The 19,955-nt window shown below is 43.4% G+C and overlaps 1 protein-coding gene across 1 annotated transcript in view; it reads left to right on the top strand.

The window, feature by feature from the left end:
• Positions 1-5,327: 5,327 nt before the first annotated feature.
• Positions 5,328-19,955, top strand: part of LOC146789995 (HUWE1-associated protein modifying stress responses) — a 54,620-nt gene continuing 39,992 nt past the window's right edge. The window contains exons 1-2 of the mRNA XM_085628313.1: positions 5,328-5,860; positions 6,653-6,733. Coding sequence (XP_085484439.1) covers positions 5,665-5,860; positions 6,653-6,733 — 277 coding nt within the window. The 5' untranslated portion in view covers positions 5,328-5,664. The remainder of the gene's footprint in view (positions 5,861-6,652; positions 6,734-19,955) is intronic.

Below are 19,955 nucleotides of genomic sequence, written 5' to 3' on the forward strand. Positions count from 1 at the left end.
TACCGCGGCAGACAGAAAGACTGGCCGCCGCTTTTCCACCAGTAGGCAATCATCACGATTGCCTACAGGGCAGAAATTGCCCTTAATATGGTGGCGGTGCCTTGCAGGCACCGCCATCCATATTATGATCGGTGCGGTAAAATGCCTTTCCATGGCAGAGACTCCGCCATGGAAAGTCATGCGTTTTTTACTTTGGGGGCCCGTTGTGGGACCCTGGGGGTGGGGGGTTGCACTTGGGGGGTACCCATGGTACCCCCCTACATGGCATGCACAAGGTGGCAGGCACCGCGCAGTGCCTGTCACGTTTTGCATGCCAATGCACAACATGCATATTCAACATTGTGGCAAGTGCTGCTTACAGCACCGCCCGCCACAATATTGAATATACGGGATGCGACCGCCAGGGTGGCGGTCGCATCCTAATTGCCGGTGCGGGACCGCCGCACCACTGGCTTCCGGTCCCAGCACCGCGTGGGTGGCATGCAGACTGTAATCCGCCCACCATCCTAATGGACCCCTTAGTTTTTAAGAATGGGAAATGTATTCCTCCTAAAAGGATGCAAGATTAAATTTTACGCTTGGCACATGAAGGACATCCAGGGATGTCACCCATGAAGACACTTATATGTGCCAACTTTTGGTGGCCAGGGCTAGATAGGATGGCTGACAGTGTATTGAGAGAATGTAATGTTTGTGTGAACAGTGGGACGATGTTGAGCTCAGCACATACCTGCTCCCCTTCAGCCAGTACCCTGACAAAAGTTGTATTTCGACATATCAGGACCATTTTATGCTTTGCTTGGAGACTCTTGTTATGCTTTGGTTCTCATTGATTACCATTTTAAATGGCCGGAAGTAAAATTTTGGAGACGCACACGACAATAAAGTTGGCCTCGATTCTGTCTTAAGTCCCCTTTCTTGAGTCTAGAGAGCCAGGGGAGAGCTTGGCCCGAAAACACTCCTTCAGAAGACTCGGTAAAAAAGGACCCTATGGAATGGAATGACATTCAACTAGAGGCTACGGTGTTGCCAGCAGTACTAAAAAATAAGATCTCAAACCACATAAGGAAAGCAAGAGCGGATGGAGCCCCCGGTCCGAACGGCCTCCCCCAAGCTATGTTTAAATCCGACATTAATTTATGGTCAGATTATTTGACCCCGCTGTTCCATTATTGCAGGTTAAACAACACGATCCCAGAATCCTGGCGAGGAGCAGTCATTCACCCGATCTATAAAGGTGGAAAGCGAAACGAGCCAAAAAATTATCGAATGATTGCACTTCTTGACGTGGAGTCCAAGTATTTTGCAAACATCTTACTAGAGGAGCTGCAGGCCTGGGCCGAAACAACCGCGCGTCTCCCCTTTAATCAGACAGGCTTCATAGCCAAAACCGGGACAATAACCAATCTGCTAACACTAACAGTTTTGATGGATAAAGCAGCATGTCAACACACACAGCTACATTGCTGCTTTGTAGACTTCAAAGCAGCTTTTGACCGCGTACCCAGAAGCCTGTTATGGCAGAAATTAAAATCATGGGGATTACCACAGTCTCTTCTACAGGCAATAATTCAGCTTCATACTGAAACTTGGATTAAAATCAAGCTGGGCGAAGGTCGCCATGTTTCCAGGAAGATCCTAACAGTGACTGGCGTTAAACAGGGTTGTGTGTTGGCTCCACTCCTGTTTAACCTATTTATATCGGACCTTTCTCCAGCACTTGATAGAGTAAATTGTCATCCCCCAAAACTTGATGGGACCCACATTACTAACTTACTTTATGCCGATGACCTGGTGCTATTAAGCCATACAAAAGTGGGTCTACAGAGGTTATTGGACGAATTGTTACCATACTCGACAAAAAATCATCTAGAACTTAACCTGTCAAAAACCAAAACTACCTCCTTTGGGAAGCAAAAAAGGACAATAGAAAGGTGGTTCTTCAATAAAACAAAGCTGGACTCAACTTCCAGTTATAAATATTTGGGCATCTTCCTGGAGGCAAGTGGCTCCTTTGGCAAGCACAAGGAAGCACTCCAAATAAAAGCACTCTCATTAGAGGTGGCCGCTGCAAAACTGTCAAACCAGCTACTAGGTCCCAGTCTTACATCTATGCTGAAAGTAATGAAAGCCAAAGTAATCAACGCTCTAACATATGGTCATGAGATCACCAAGGGCTCAACCAGCAAATTAATCAACAAATTAATTACAAAAATCTTCAAACGAGCATTCCGGCTGCCAAAATCTGCATCGCCAGCCCAGGTGAGACTAGAACTGGGACTCCAAGATCACCTCGGTGTGGAGGCAGGTGCCTTTGTTAAACTGTGCCATAGACTGCGTCAGGCCCGGGAGGGTTCTTTGGAGGCCCGACTCTGGCAGGAAATACAGAAAAAGCCTACCAGTCAAAAGCACCGACAATACTTGGATCACAGCTTACAGCTTTTAGGCGTAAAAGACCTATGGGACTTAAATCTCTCCCCATCAGTGTTAAAATCTGTCATAAAGAAATCTGTTAGGTTGTGGTCCTTCCATTCAGACAGGACAACACTATCGAAAAGGGGACATGCCTGGGCAGTAATTGCCAACTACGAAGTGGGTGTCCAGTTGCCCTATCTGTCTAGCACATATGCACTTTATTGGAAACGTAAGTTTTTAGCCCTGAGGATGGGAGAATGGCCCTTTTTGAAGAATCTTCCGGCATGGCGCCGGTCGGGCTGTAGCATTACATGCAGGTTGTGCGTTTACCATACTGAATCAATGGAACATATTGTTTGTGCATGCCCAGTACTACTTCAAGCCAGACGGCAGTTATTGAGAGGCCAATGTATTAAATTAGGTGTATGTTCCTGCCGTCAAGCAATATTGGCTGCCCTTAACCCTGTGAACACCAAGTTAAATATTGGACTTGCGAAATTTGTTCATAAAGCGTCAAGACTTCTTGAAGCCAAACCTCCATTTCAGTTAGAGTTGAGATTCTGAACTAAAAGATGTTTTATCCAAAACTACATGAAACCTAGGGTGACGTATTGCATCAGAATATCACCAGACATTCACGTTCACTGAACTCCATTTTATTGATTAATTGTTTTAAATTTTTACTATAGTTAAACCAGATTATTTAATTATTAGCATGTACAGTTGTAAGTGGTTTTTAAAATCAAACAATAAAGAGTTATTATTATTATGGTACCCAGGCTACTTCCAGAGCCATCATTGAGTTTTTTAAAGAGGTATTTGCATGGAAGTATATCCAGAAATTCTGATAATGGTACTCAGCTTATGACAAGGGAGATGCAGTTTCTTTACATTCAGTAATATAAGGAATGTTACGACTGCCCTCAGTGAATCCCAGGGGGATGGACAGGTTGAGAGATTCAATCGGGTTCTCAAAGAGAGTATTGGCTGGGCACGAGGATTTGGTGGGCAGTGGAAGGATAGGTTGAGAGAGAAGTTATGGTGGTATCACATTACCCCTCAGAGTACTACTGAGGTTAGTCTGTTCAGATTGTTGAGAGGCAGGTTTCCTGTGTCCAAATTGTGTCCGTGTTGGTTCAAGAAGAAGTAAGGAACGGTTCAAGTTGAAGAGAGTTTATAGAAAATAAAAGAAAGGGAGCAGAGCAAGCAAGAGAAGGTCGAGGTTTATGATGAGAAATGAAAGGTCAAAAGTCCGTCATTTGTAGTAGAGTTAGAGTGCAGAAGCCTGGTTTGGCAGGAAAAGGCATGGTTAAATTTAGCAAAGCAATGACAGTGATCAAAGTATATCATAAAAGTGTGGTGACACAAGATGGCAAATTCTGGAACGTGAGAACAGTGGCAAAATGTAACCAAGAAAATTTACTACTTCATGATGGAAATTGTGAAGAGTCTTTTGTAAGAGTGGGATTAGGAAGTGATGCAGCCTTACCATTACTTAACAGGCTAGCTAGAGGATAGTATCAATTGTCAGTGGTCGATCTGGCAAACAGAATTGATGTTGGTGAGGGTGAGAGACCAAGTGGTTTTGAGTCCATAGCCTTATGTGTGAAGCTGGGAGCACGTGGGAGACGACCACCGACCAAATTTGAAAATGTTGTACAAGTGCTTTATTTTGTTGGAATATGATGTCATCAACTTTTGAATGTGCATTTCTTTTTATATAGCTTTATGCATTCGTTTTAAGTAATATTTATAGGTGAAGGGTGTGCTGTATGTTATTACCTATGTAGAGTGAGGTTGTTTGAGCATGCATTAATTAAGGCCTGGCTGTATGAGGTAGAGGAACTCTAGAATGGAATGTGAGGGGCTGGGCAGAGAAAACCAGTACTTGGTCATTGATTCATGTGGTACTGTGCTGTTGAATAAACCGTTCGTCTGAATGTAATACTTTTTTGTCGTTGGTTGCATTTCACAATGTGCGACACGTTGTCTTTGTTATCAAAATCTAATAAAAGGTTTAATTTATTTAAAAAAAATGGTGGTGTGTCCCCGGTTACTATTGGAGAACAACGTCAGCTTGGAGCTTTGAAAACTGATTACTGTGAGCACATCAATAATTATACACTTCGGACACCTCGCACTACCCAGGTCACGGGAGGCAACACAAAAGGCCAGAAAGAGTCACACACAGCTGTGATGAGACAGGAATGAAAACAAGGCGTCACATGACTTTTTGTCACCAATAGTCATAAGAGGAGGGGCATATGTCTCGTTGCAGCGAAGACGTCAACGAGCAAGATTCACCGGATGAGTCACAGCCGACTCCGTTAGAAGAAGGACTTGTGAGGGCTTTTCCTACCGAACTGATTCTTTCGACCTCGTTATTGGGAAGAAGGGGTCTTTTTTATAATGACATCCCTTGTGGTTAAAAACATAACATCATCTACAATACTTGTCACATATTACATAATTTTAAGAACATGTTTATGACTGAATATTGTTTCCTCGGTATAAACCTTATATGACACGCAGCTAGAAATAAAGACTTCCACAGTCCATCATCAGAGAATTATTTATTTTTACGTCGATGTGTTTTATATTTTTCTACGTTCCCTTCAACATCCACAGCACCAGCATTTCCAAGATGGTCTTTAAGTTGTTGCTTACAGGACGTTGCGCCAGGCATAGTCCTTTCTTTGTGTTGACGATTAAAATGAGTGACACTGGATTACTCAGCAGGAGAGGCGCAACGTCCCGTGAGACAAACACCTCAAGGCAACACGCAGGCGTAAACGCGTTTTTTTCCCTTTTCCCCTTGCGACGCACCAACCAAACTTGACCCACCCAACTCATCTGTGACGCTCCCAGAGTGACACACACCTCCACCAATCAACCACAGCTCTCCTCAGTTCAAACCGGTTCCAAACAGAGAGTCAGCGAGTGACAGCTGGCCGTGGAGGCGGGGCACGGGGGTGGGGCTTCCCGGCCAGCATGTAATCACATTCTTAGAGTCGCTCGGTGGCGTAATCTGTTCAGTTTATTAGGCAAGGCCTCTGCGGGACTATGGCTCGGAGGTAGAGGTGCGCCGTCGGGCTGTGTGTTTAAGAGGCGGCCGCGACGGGCCTGTGTAAATCCGGGGAGGCCCTCGGAGGAGCGTCCGGTGCCCGCGGGGTCTGCCGAGCGCAGGGCGCGGCACCCGCTCCTAGGAGGAGGAGGAGGAGAAGGCGGCAGCACCAGCGGTCGGGTAGGATGGAGGAGAAAAAGGAAGAGGGCGAAGCTGAGATCCAGGAGCACGGGCCCGAACATTGGTTTACAAAGTGGGAGCGACAGTGCTTAGCAGAGGCAGAGCAGGATGATCCGCCCGAGGAGGAGGCAGATGGCAGCCCGCAGAAACTCTGGCACCTCTTTCAGAACTCGGCTACAGCCGTAGCGCAACTCTACAAAGGTCAGGAAAGGGGCCTGTAGTCTGACAGGGGCAGCACAACGGGGTTGGGTGTCAGGAATGTCTGCGATTAAAGCCCGAGGGGCGGGGTGGCGCTCGACGGGTGGGGCTTCTCTGGAAGAAAAAGCAGGACTGCCCGGGCTAGCAAGTAGAAAACAAAATGGCGTAGGGGGAGCCTCCAGCAGTCAGAGACGCTAATAGTGCATCTCCAGCTGGTGATCGGAGTGACTGACACCAATTGCCTTTGGTAGTTCGGTCGCGAAACCAGTGTTTTTTAGGGGGGGAGCGTGAGGGGAGCAGCCCCTCCCCCGGCCCTTTCTATGCAAATCACAAAAACAAAATGGCGATTGGTTTGGTGAGGGGCAGGGAACTGCGGGCGGATGTCTTCTGGGCTGATCGGGAATAGTGCTGCTTACTTTTATGGTTACATAAAAACGTTTTTTGTAGTTGGTTACCTGCCATAGAGCCCGACGGGCTTGTAAATTGACAGGTCCTCATTCACTCTATTTACACTTCAACGCTTCTTCTCGTGATTGGCTGGATTCCTTGTCATATTTTTAAACCATGGCGAAGAAGTGTATGCGATTGAAATTTTAATCGCCGCGTTGTACACTATTTTTTGGGGCGGACGTTTAAATGGATGCCAAGTGATTTCTGCAGTGTTTAAGGGTGTGGGGGCATTCAGTGGTGGTGTTGTCAAACTGTAGAGGACAAAATGGCGAAATCAAACATGGCCGTTATTATAACATTCTGCTTAAATCCTTAATTGCATGTGCGTCTTTTTGTGTATTACAGATCGTGTATGCCAGCAGCAGGGTCTATCTCTCTGGGTTCCCTTCCAGAACGCGGCCACGGCAGTGACTAATCTTTATAAAGGTAGGTACCAATGTTTAAGCCTCTGACTCGTTCTCTTCGGTGCTTAAGTGCAGTGGGACAGCCGTGTTTAGGCTTTTGCTGAGGTGGCCTGCTGCTGTCTCATCAGAGTAGCTTTATTTACGGATGTGTTCTCATAATTACCCCTCAGCCGGGAGATGATAGTCGTTCAGCTTTGGGTGAGTGCGTCTGAACTCTCTTGAATTTGTAGAAAGATCAGGTTTACTTAACGGTTCCCATCAGATTTATTAAAGTGTTTTGAGTTGGCATAACTGTGTTGGTAATTTGAGTTTCGATGGTTTGTATGTACATATGGCTCGACATATTAACTACACTTTGATGCTTTGTGCGCATTACTTATTTTTTTATTTTATTTTTTAGCTCTGGCAATCTACTTTCAGATTGCTTGGGTGAGCAATAAATTACCTTAATTTTAAACGTTAAATTATGGCTACTATATTTTGTAGCCACTGAATTAACTCGTGCTACAAAAGAACCGCTCCATGCACAGGACAGTAATCGGTTTTTGTGTATAACAGAGCAAAAAGTTATGTATGGGTGTTGTCTGCCTAGTTAAGAATTAATAGAAGAGACGCACACTTAATGCAAAATACACTAAAGTATCTTTTTTTTTTTTCTCCGAATATATTATTGGTTTTTGGTATAAGCCGCACAAAGTAAGCTTCCATTGACATTACATCGTTTAAAACTTATTTTGGCATATCACATTAATACTTAACAGCACATAAGTTGTTTAAAGGACTGGCAGTGGCTCTACATTCAGAGACCGAAGTGAACTTGTTCGTGACAATTTAAGTGACCCGTCAGGTTTTTTTTTTTACGTTTTGACTAATCCCCCCCCCCCCCCCCCCCCCCAGTGTAGTACATACAACAAAGTATCGTTAATTATGAATGGACGGCCGATTGGAGGACGTGCCGTTTGGTCTGTGGTGGCTGGTTTTCACAGTATTTCTGTCCCCCGACACAGTTGATTTAGATATATCTATCGTTGTTTTGGCCTTGGGCCTATTTCCTACAATTAAACGTTAGTTTTATCTTTGGGACTACATTTGTTAGCCATTCTGATGGAAATGGTGTTTTGTAGTCTGTTAATAAAACGTTGCACTGTATATTTATTGTGTAATCATTATTGATGAATTTCTGGCTCATGATGGCTTTAATATCTGTTTAATTTTTCTTCACGTTACCAATCTACAGCGGTCAGTAAGCAACATGCCTTGTTTTGTGTATACAGGTATGTTCGAGTTATGTCGAGCATGGATAGTGTCAGTGGGATTTGTTGGCTTGTGTCAAAATAGGCCACAATTGCATTTATGGGCGTGTCCTTTGATAAACGTACTTAAAAAAAACATTGCCAATATACATACTTTCTAGTGTAATTATACTAGTCTATTTCACTTGCATATTAAAACTACTCCACAAATTGACTAGTACTTTTAAGGATCACTACCAGTGATTGGTGGTTGTCTTTATAGCAGGTCATCTCTTTTATCTGTTTTGTTTAATTTTAGCTTGTGGGAAAGGAGTCTGCGACTGTTAAGCTTGTTTTATTTTGGACTGTGATATTGGGGAAACACGCTTTTGTCTGCTGTAGACTGCATTCCCTTTTCTGAATATTGAGCAGTTTAACTGCAGGTTCTTTTATTTGGTATTTCTTTTCTAATCGTGTTACTGCTATTTGTTTCCATATTTTTGTTTGGCAGTTCATGTTTGTTTACTTTTTTCATGCTTGTTAGAATGTAATTTGTTAAGACCATACTTAGAAAAATGACAGCATCAGGCTGACAGCTGCCTCCTCCCACAGTAGAGAGATGTCTAACACTAGTGCCGAACCGCTGCTGTCTGACAATTGAACCTTGCTGAACTCTAGCCGTGTGGTTGCTATCTTACTTCCTGGTTCGCAACCTTGTGGTGTTGAGGTGGCCAATTGGAGAAGCAGCGGGGAGCAGTCAAAACCCACAGGCTGTTGGGGCCAACTGACCACGCGTCTTCGGTAGCAGCAATTGTCCTCTTTACACTCCCTCTTCTCCAGCCTCAGCCTTCTTTCAAGGCAGGCTTTTCCACCCCACGGTAGCCTATTGCCACTGTACTTATTCCCAGCGGGGAGCGTATGGTAGCGTACTTCTGGGGGGAGGGGGGCTCACAATGTTCAGGTTTATGTTGGTGTTCACAGGGGAAGTATACACAGTAGGCACAGGGGTAAGCTCTGGAACATCGATGGAGAGGAGCAGAGGTGGAGGAGGGCTTAGATTTTTGATCATTTGGAATTTCTGGAGCTTGGAAACAAGAGAGCAGTGGAGGTGGTGTCATGGGTGAACCACACAGTCCGAGGTAGGAGGCAAGTGACAAGTGTCAATATCTTCTGGTCAGGATAGCGTACAGGGGATGGGCCTTGAAGCCATGCCTCGGAGGATAATTACAAGCCTTCTGAATAGCTGGGGAGTGTAAGCAAAGATGTACGCTTGCAATCTCTTTTGCCCTCTGTATATTTGGTTCTGGGTGCCTGCGCTTATTCTGGTTTCTGCCAGTATCTGAAACTACATTCTTCTGAACACAGAGCTGAGGTTGTCCAGCCCTTGGGAGCAATAACAGGGGTACGAGTGACAAACGGCCCCCTCTTCATCAGTCACCAATTTCGGGGCTTATTAGTCTGAGTAGGGTGTTACTGATGTGACTGTCAATTGTCAGTCTATTGACAGTCTAGCAACCCATTGATAATCTATGGACAATTTCCTCATGAGTCCCAAGTGCTGTTTCTGTTCCTATATTGAATAGCAATCGCAAGTCATATTGCTGCTTCTGCTGAGTTAAAGAGCTTTAGATGGGGGGGGGGGGGTGGTCTGTGCACGCTGTTGTGTTGCTTAATATAAATTGAATCATTTGTGTGAGTGCCATATCTAGGTAGTTTTCAAGGAGTTAAATGGTGGCCACCAGAAAATTGAGTGCACTGGTGGGAAGTAAGTGACTGGATCTCCCAGAGTTCGGTATCATTGCGTTCTAAAGTAGTAAATAAGAAATAGGTCTCTAACCTGAACACTTCAGGTTAACAAAGAACTCCATCATGAAATACATAATAGCAAATACTGATGAGGTGGTAAATAAGAGTTCAAAGCAGCAAGGCTCATAGTAGTCCAGTGGAGGTGTATGAAGATGAATATGTATCCATATACATTTGAGACGGTATAGAACCCACAGAAGCCTTGGATGAGGATAAACCCATTTGAGAGCATTTGTTTTAGACCAGGTCGGACAAGATGAAAGTACAATGAAGGTACCCAGGGTGGGCATGCAAGTAGAAGTGTAGGCACATGTACACTGTGATAGAAATAGTTCCCCGTCGTGGGCTATAAATGACCCATCTGAGCATGCTGTAAAGAATATAGGGCCAGGGTCTCAGGATGCTACGGTTTTACAAAGATTCAGGGGTTAAGTAGAAGTACTACAATTAATATAATGTGGTAAACAAGTCTTTAACAGGTAAGAATGAGGATATAACTGGCCAATATGAAATGCCATTGTGCTCTTTTATCTGAGAACATCCAACAACGGGAAAGATCCTCAAGCCCCATGAAAGTGGCAACCTCGATACTGAGGAAGATAGACATGGTAGCCCAAGATTTTCTTTGCCTTCAATGAGCAATTTGTCCTCCAGACAAGATGAAGAGGCCTTTGAGCTGGTAACAAACTTGAAGGGAGGGAAATCAGTAGACTGAACAGTGGGAAAATTACTTGCCACAAGATAAAGACCCGCTAAGGGACGAATTGCCATTAACCTCAAATGGCTGCAGTCTATGAATAACTCTGGAATCTATAGCCCTATTCCGGGCTCGACATGTCAATGATATTGACCATAGCCGAGTTATCAACTGGTTAATATTTGCCACTCTTTATAAGCTTTGAAGCCAGGGTTTAATTGTAAAATAATGAAACACTGGTCAAATAATGAAGGGTTTGATACCCTTGCTCATCAGTCGAGTGTCCGAAGTGCACGTACAAGAGTCCAGCCGGGTACACTTGCAATCTCTAATCTTGTGTGGCAACAAGGGCCTAAAACCCAAGTACAAGATTCCTGCAAAACAAGTTTGCAAATCACCCCAACTCGAACTAGCAGGAGATGCACCCAAATACCCTCTCAATTGTGATTATCCTAATGATACCAAGTGGGAGGACCAGGGCAGAGATGTGAGCCTCGCACAGAATTCACTAATAAGGATATACTGAATCTCAGAGGGTTCCAGTGATGCTCTGAACTGAGGTAACGGTTGGGCAACAGAAGAGCCGGCAGAATCTTTTCAGTCTTCCAACAAAACAGTGGTAGGAAGTGAGGTCAAAAAAATAATTAACAAATGTACAAAAAAAAGAATCGAAGAATAACAAACGGGCAGGAGAACGATTAGGTTAGCATTTTAACCAAGGAAGTAGGATAGTCCTTCCCTGGCTGAAGCTACACCAAAGGAAGTTAAGCCGGCCTCTTATTAGGCGGTTATATTTCAGACAATGTTATTGGATTATCAGGAGGAAAATAAATCACATGGCACTTGTGACAAAAATCCAGGGACTTTTACCAACATTTGAAAGAATGTTAGAGGGATGCACTAGTGGAGGCATCTGCTAGATTATTGAAAAATAACAATCCTAGCACTTGGGTTTCAACTAATTCTCTACGTAAACTTGTAACTTGGAATACAGCAGAAGAGGGGTTCCCAGGCAGTAAAGCAAGCTGCCTTGAATGTTCCAGCAGAATATTTACGAAAAAAATCGTGAAAAGCAGGCAATAGATTATAAAATAGTTTGTTGTTTGACAGTTCTCCTACTGGAGGTCAGGAATCGTTTATAAATCTATCAAGAATTCTGACAATTTTTTCCTTTCTTCCATAATTATCAAAGTTTTTTTAAAAACAAATTTTATTATGTCAATATAGCCATCGCCATGCAGAGCCCTGTAACCCAGAGACATATGCCAAATCCTTCATACGTGTACATGCAGGCAATAGACAATTATATATTCAATAACTCCCCAACTCCCGTCCCAACCCCCCGCCCCCCACCTCCCAAAGATCGCACTTCCTACTGCTAGCCTTACTCTCCCCCTTCCGTCCATCCCGCTCTCCCCTTGCAGTGTGCGCACCCCCGCACTGGCCCCCCAGGACCATCCATCGTCCGTGTGTAGCTGCCCCTATGGATTGATCTCCCTCTCTACGGGGGGGCTCCAGCCCAATTCCACGGTAATCTGCCCATCGTTTCCAGATCTTAAAGTGTTTGCGTGGGCACCCCCTGGCCTCAAACGGGCCGCTCCAGCCCCATACAAAAGTCCAGGCCGTTCTTCCATCTCATCGTGGAAGGGGCACGTGCCGCCTTCCACTCCCTGGCAATAAATATCCTGCTTGGCCACTTCCATAATTATCAAAGTTAACATCTAAAGATAAAGCCCTGATCACATTGCTTAAACACAGTTATAAAGGGCAGATTGCAGTGATTCGCTTTCAGTCGAGACTAGTAGCTGAAATGGTCCTAGATCGTATTGATTTGTGATGTTTTTGAAATTAATAAAATATTGCTTTGATCTAAAAGAGAACCAGATGTATAAGGAAGGCCAATGTCTAATCGGTGTGGGTACTATTCCTATGTGGAGAGAGCGTAGAAAACGTTAAAAGGTGTGGTTGGAATGTGGTTCCAGGGGCATCTTATTTGGAAGTGTTGCCCTCACACACCCTTGTGGGTGTCGTACTTCATCATCCAGCCTTTTGCTCCTCATGGGACTGGCGCTGCAATGCCCCACAGGCCTCATTGGAGGGCTCTTTGTCAGAGATCTTTTCTTGTATCAGCCGTGGCAGGTGTATGCGGTGTAAGGTGGAGAGTGTGATCTTAAAATTACCTAAAGGATATCAAATCATATTCAGAGACCCTTTGGTAAGGTAGTGTGCGCAAGATTGTTACACCACTACTCAGTGAGTGTGTTGTAGTAAACTATTGTGGTTTCACTATTCAGGTGTATGCGGTGTAAGGTGGAGAGTGTGATCTTAAAATTACCTAAAGGATATCAAATCTTATTCAGAGACCCTTTGGTAAGGTAGTGTGCGCAAGATTGTTACGCCACTACTCAGTGAGTGTGTTGTAGTAAACTATTGTGGTTTCACTATTCAGGTTGATATATTTCACGCTATGTTGGTCCATTACTGGATCCCTATCGTTGCTTCAAGACCAAAACATTTTCCCTACCCCTGAATTAAGGTGGGTATCTAGAGTCTTATAATACTAAATCCCTGCTAGTGATACGGTAGATCCTAGTTATCTATATCATGCTTACCCCAGTACGAATTCATAAATCAAACTGAAGGAAAGATATAGGGAAAAGACTTGAAATATCCAAATGTTTTATTGTGGCCAGCACGTATGGTCTCTGCATATCATCGTATCATGCAGTGCCATGCTGTTGTCCGAACTCTACATTAGCTCTTCGAATGGTGAGTGCTAGCAGTGCCTAAATCACTCCTGAAATCTTGTAACAGCAAGTGTTAAATATAAAATAGACTACACAAATAGGAACTCAAAACAGTGTTCTTACTGATAAAAATGCATTATCTTTACTGACTCCCATGAAGCATTTGTATTTTTTTTAGGTCTCGGCTAGCGAAGGCTGCGCTTGCGCAGTCTCGCTCGCGAGATTTAATGACTTGGCGAAGAGGGGCTTGCACCCGCCCCTGTTCTCCATTGGCTGGCCTCTTGAATGCTGGCCAGCCACTGGAGAAGAGGTCAGTCACTCAGATTAGGCCCCGTCCTTTTCGGATCGGGGGGCGTGTTTTTTGCAGAAAGTCTAATTATCTCCTCCAGCCAATGGCTGGAGGAGATAACAGCAAAGCACGCCCCCGAATCCGTAAAGGACGCTGCGTTTCTCCGAGGCATTTCTGCTCTGCCTCGGAGAAAGGCAGTTGTGTGCCTTCTGCTCTGCCTTGTTATCCCTTACAGTTAGAGATACGCCGGCCACTACTCCGCGGGTATATTGTACCCTTCTTGCATTTATACCCAACTCTGGTTCTAATCACAACAGCCGACCCAGCAAGATTTTCCCGTTGTACTTCCGGCTGCACCGACCGTACATCGTTCCACCACATGTATTTCCGGGTTGATCTGAAAATAATAGCGTTACCGCACAGTGGCTCGCTCACCTGCCTGAAGAAGATATCTGTTCTAGTGCTTTAAAAAGGCGTTCATGAGACATTATTGAGATTGGGTAATTTATAAAAAGCTTAACGACGCTATACTTTTTTTTTCTATAAAAGAATGTGACTAAAAGCTAACAACAATTAGGTCATTATTTTTGAAGTACGAAAAATGCTGAAACAAGATTATCATGTGCGACAAGATTACCATGTACATCATTGAATTAAAATTTGAAAAGGCTTCCATCAATAAAAAAGCCTGCCTACTCCTGAAATCGAATGCAGGAGGCTTCTCATTCCAACATGGCTACTGCATTAACTACAAACATACTGTAATAGCAGAGAGGCGGACTAACTGAAAATTGTACCAATCAGCAATGTCTTGCAAGAGTAGCCTGTGTGCGGCCTCACGTGATTGGTCCGTAAAAGTGAAGACGCCTACAAAGCTAAGTGTAGAAGAGGAAAGCTTTCTTTGATTGGACTCTTAGTATAGGATCGTATTCGAGACTTTTCGCAATAAAATAATGTACTCTTTCATGACTAATCGCGTAAAGTAGCGCCTGAATGATTTTAGTTCAGTAAAACGTGAGTCACGGTGTTTCGTACTAGGTTGGATATGGCTAGGCTGCTCAGGCGAGTTATTGGACAACAGCATCGCGCGTCTCCGGAGGACCGACCCTGTCTCTTGTTGGGGGAAGTTAGTTCCGGAAAGACCTTGCTACTGCTGTCGGCCGCTCTCAGCTCGTCGGCGGAAGAGGGTCGACGGACAGTGTTTATTTCGCGAAGACCACTGCAGAGGCTTCCAGAGAGCGCGCGAGACCCTCTTATTTTGAAGGTGCGAAGGAGTACTTTAAATTACAGTCCCTTAGTTTAATGAGCTATTGAAATTGGCGGGAAGGAAAGAGGTCACTTCGTATTTTGAATAAAGTGTGTATCTGGGTGGCACTGCCGTTAATACATCCCGTCCTTTGGAGGAGCAGGTGCAGTAGTATTGGTGGTCACCGAACGATGGTTATCGCTGTATTCAGAGTTTACAAAGCGTGCAGTGGGGCACGCTGCTTTCCTTCTAGGGAATATGACACACTGGCATGCCACTGTGTGAAAAGGCTACTATATATATATATATATATATATATATATATATATATATATATATATATATATATATATATATATCAGGCGCGCAACACCCAATGGACACAAAGGGCTTCAGCTTCCCCCCCCCCCCCCCCCCCCCGTCGTGTGTGGCAGTCCGGGTAGAGATAGCTTCCCGGGTACACACAGCCGCACCGAGCACTTCACAGGTCTTTAAAAGACCATTTGCATGTTAATGAGGCCTTGCTGTTTCACTTCTTCTAAGAACCCCTGCAGCTCCACTCTGCCTCTCGCTTAAAGATTCAGCCCCCCCCCCCCCCGCACTTTGCCTCTAGTTGCGCCTCTGAGATATATATATATATACACACACACACAGCTGTGTGGTAACAATGATGGTTATTTCTGTTTTTTTGTTAATTGAATTTTCATTGTATCAAACGACTAAACCAAGTCAAATAACGAACTTCTGGGTCATCACAAGCAGTAGGTTTATGATGAAATATTTTACTTCTGAGACTACTGTACCACTTTATCGGGGAGAGCAAATGTGTAGGTCACATTAATAAAGAAGCAATGCAGATTAGGGGAAAAAAAGTGAAAACACTTTTACCAATTTATATGAAATATACGCAGTAAAATAACATAGCAAATCATCTGTATTTTTACTTTATGCATTCTAACATTTTGAAATAATACATTCTAATATATTTGTTAACGTTTGTGATAAAAAAGTGTGCATATTTGCAGTAATAAAACGCCATATGTTAGTCCTATCCAAGAAAATATTATATATTTGTCCATTTTAAAGCACTGGCGGCCAATCGCAATTCTCTGAACGGATGTATAAAGGTCGCTTTAACAAACTGGTCTTTCCCATGGATTAGTGTGTAAATTGTGCACAATGGTTTACTTTAAATCCCATTGGAAATATATAGTAAAAGTTCAGTAGGCGCGCTCTCAGGATACAGCACAAATAGACCCAGTTATTGCAGGAAATTGTTTAATCACACAACACGTTTCGGTTGCGCTGTATTCTGAGAGCGTGCTTACTGAACTTTTACAATAATGATGGCAAGCCGGTATGCTCTGCCGGCACGCGTGCCTTTTTTCCACGGGTCCTACAGTCCCAAAAGGAGAAACACGTTTGGGATATATATTTATAATTAATGACAAATGGTGTATATGCTGAAGGGTGTGAAAGGCTCAATTAGCCCGGCAGGAATGAGAGCCCGTGTGACTTGCAGGATAAATACATATCTCAGAATCAACTGCTTAACCGATTGAACTACTGGATCAGGCGAGGTTTGTATGGGTGCCAATATTGGAATAGGAGACATTTGCTTTGTTAAACCTTTAAACCTCTTGCCTCAGAAATGAGGGTGAAGTCAAGTGTTTGAGGGTGGTCCGATAAAGGTCAAGAGTGAATTAACACTTTTTTTGTGGGTGATATGTTTGGAAAGCTGATGACTCAGTTAAAGTCAGTGGAGGCATTTTGTTTGTCGGAACAGAAGTAACAAGCATTTACAATGCAACAGTCTCGGCATTGTTAAAGTTAGAGCTATTGGCATTGCTCATGACATTATTTTTGTTTGTTTTTAAAACATGTAGAGAAACGGCATTGTTATTTACAATGTCAATAGCTTAATCGGTGTGTGTAGGTGGCTCTGTGTGTGGGTGCAAATGCAATAGGTCTCGCATTTGAGTGATTAAGCTATTGACATTGTAAATAACAATACCGTTTCTTTAAATGTTTTAAAAACATAAACAAAAATGTCATGAGCAATGCCAATAGCTCTAACTTTACCAATGCCGAGACCATTGCATTGTAAATGCTTGTTACCCCTACTCATAGGTCATAATGTTCCCTAAGTCAAGACAGGAGACCGCAAGATTATTGCCGCTTCTGTGAAAGAATATCCAAGGCGTAGGTGGTCAATGCATAGTTTCAACTATTACGTCCTAGAGTGTCGTTCTCTCCTCCGCAATCAATATCCTACTTGCAGTTCCATGAGCAGCCAGCCACTTACCCCTCGTCCTGCCTGCCTGCAGATGGATTGCATGGGTGAACGGGGCTTGCTTATGTACAGAGCCTGGTTAACGAGGCCCACCTGCAGCAGAGACCCAGAAGTGTACTCTGCGTCAAAGCATTGTGGGTACATGTGTGACCAAGGTGGTTGGGTGTATGGTGGCAGCTATCTTGGAGAGGCTCTTTTCTCTAGAAGTTGTTCTTTGGAGATGAGTTGAATTGGTAGTAGCGATCTTGAGATGGTCAGAGGGGTCTCCTGTTAATCAGTGGGCTCTCTGAAATTTCTGATGTTGTATAAGGACAATCTTTGTTCACTACAGTGGTCGGCGTATCTCCAATAGTAGCCATGATGCAATTGTTATAGAGGACCATATGACATTCTTGATATTGTGTGTATATCGAGATGTGTTCCATGTTATACTGGTTTGACTAATCCCAGTAAGCTGAATTGCTGCGATGTCTACACAGGGGTGGTTGGAACCTAGGTTCACATAGTCCGGGGAAGTAAATAATCAAGCTAATAAAACGGACTATGGTGCTCCGGGCATATAGTGGTGGCCATGTTGAAGTAGTCTGGAGAATCTTAAATCGATCAGGGTATTTAGTTGATGGGGGGGGGGGGGAATAGTGTTATATTGTAGTCTATAGTAGGCATGTGAGGTGACCTTCAATATTGATGTTTTTGGATTGTCAAACTACCCCCAATAAAGGAAATGGCTATGATACCTGAACCTTGGTAGTCATGCGAGGTAAGCCCCCCAGTATTTTCTGGTATTATCAGGCTATCCTAAATTTAAATGGCTATGGTATCTGAACTTAGGTGGTCGTGACCTTTCAATAGCTGCCATGTCATTTAGTCATTGAAAATGCTCATGATCGCCTCCGGAAGTCCATGATGGTTCAGATTTGTTCAAGAAAAGTGTGGAATGGGGGACTCCAGCACTCTCTTACTTCATGATGTTCTCCCACCTCAGTGTCTGGCTCGGAGTTCATAGAGAATGTCAACTGTAGTTTTAATTGTTAGTCAAGCCATGGTGTGTCGTCATTTAGTCCATGTATATGGCTTTTCATACAGAACACCCACTGTTCTTTAGTGAACAGCGACCACAGGCTCCAGTGGTCATTTGCCTCTAGTATTGCCCATCTGATGTCATCTGGAGCATGGTTGATGTTTACAAAGTGTGTGGACACATTAGTTGTGATGTGCTAACAGATGTTGCTACGGTGTTCCGTGATTCTTCTTTTGATAGGTCTGGTTGTCATCCCTATATATTAAAGATTGCATGGGTAGGTAATGGGATAAATACAATTATTTGTATTGCAATTGTATGTCCTCTCTGAACCCATGGACGATTTTCTCCAAGGTTGATCTCTTTGCTCATTTTGATCAGTTTGCATACTGTGCAGTTTCCACATGGTTATTGTCCTTTTATTGGAGGGAGACCCCAGAGGGTCTGTTAGGTAGTTTTCTTTGTTTTCAGTGGGCGTGTGTGGACTTAAAGATTTTAAGATTTTGCATCTGTTTGAGTGCGAACCTAGGATCTGGATTATCAAGGGTACCACTTTTGAGAATTGATCACTTTTTAGGTCTCTCCTCAGGGGTGTGGAATTTAATAAAATATATCTACTTGTCCATAGGGCAGGTTGCTTCATAAATCTACTTGTCCTGTAACAAAATCCAGTTGTCCCTTTTGTGCAATGCAATGTGGTGACACATTATGACAGCAATCTCATTATATAAGAGCTCTGAAATAGCCTCTGTTTGTGCCAGGGCTTCTTCATAGTAGGGTTTGAATACCAGCAATTCCCTTATGTTGCCACGTTTCTGCAGATCTACATACTGGGGCTGAAGGTAAATGTAAGCAGTCGTTCCAGGGTTGGAAGGCCCTTCATTGTCTGTGCAAATCTACTAACTTGCATGTTTTTAGAGTTTTTACCAACTCTTCTCTAATCTTTTGCAGTACTGAGAGAGGATGGATATTTACTCCTGACAATGGCAGCCCTAAAACTTCTTCAAGGGTTGGGAAATAAGTGGTTAGAGGGAAAATGAACTTGCAAACACTCAGATTTTTGCATGAGCAAATCTACACCTGCATATTTCATCATGCTAAAATGCAGTTCACAAATATTTTCTAGGAGTACTATTTCTTGGCCTACTTCTGTAAAGTCTTGTGAATTCACGAAAGTTGTACATCTGCACTTAATCCAAAGATATGGGTGCACTTTATTGAATAATTGGGCCCCTATAGGTCTGGCGTTAACCATGACCGTTTGTGTGTATTAAAATGTTGTCTCTTTCTGTCTATCGGCTAGCTTCACTAGGAGTGACGGCATTCTGTTCTTTCACAAGGAGCATATCGATAGTCGTTTTGTTCAGTGCCAGGAACTACTATGCAATGTGTGCTTTTAGAGACCAAAACAATTTTTGCTTTTACCAATGTTTGTTATAATGGCAAGGGCCCAGCAGCTCCCACACTAATGTTTTACAAACACCATGCCAAAACAAATCGCGCATTTACAAAACCAAAAGGCTGCCCAACAATTTCAGATCTACTGGCTTTACCAATACTTGTTTGTTTTTGTTTCCCATAAACTTATTAAAACTAGTTACACTTATTTTCCATTATTAATCTTTTTGGGAAATACTAGCATGCATCAACACATTTTACTAAACGATGCTGCAAAGAAATGTTATCTACATTTTTTTCAGTAGTTTAGCCAAATGTTTTAGCATTTTTTTGTGAACATTTTATTTTGAATGCAAAGAATCATCAAACTTGCTTTCAGGCTTCTGCAAATATTTGCAAGTAATCGGAGAGCGTTCTGGGAGCAGTTTACATATCCTGTAGGGGGTTGGGCCTACTTGTCCCAAGGACAAAATACACAAACTTGTTGCCCTTGACCCCAATCAATATGTCCCGGG

The sequence above is a fragment of the Triturus cristatus genome, chromosome 10 (genome assembly GCF_964204655.1).
Source record: "Triturus cristatus chromosome 10, aTriCri1.1, whole genome shotgun sequence".
NCBI lineage: Eukaryota > Metazoa > Chordata > Amphibia > Caudata > Salamandridae > Triturus > Triturus cristatus.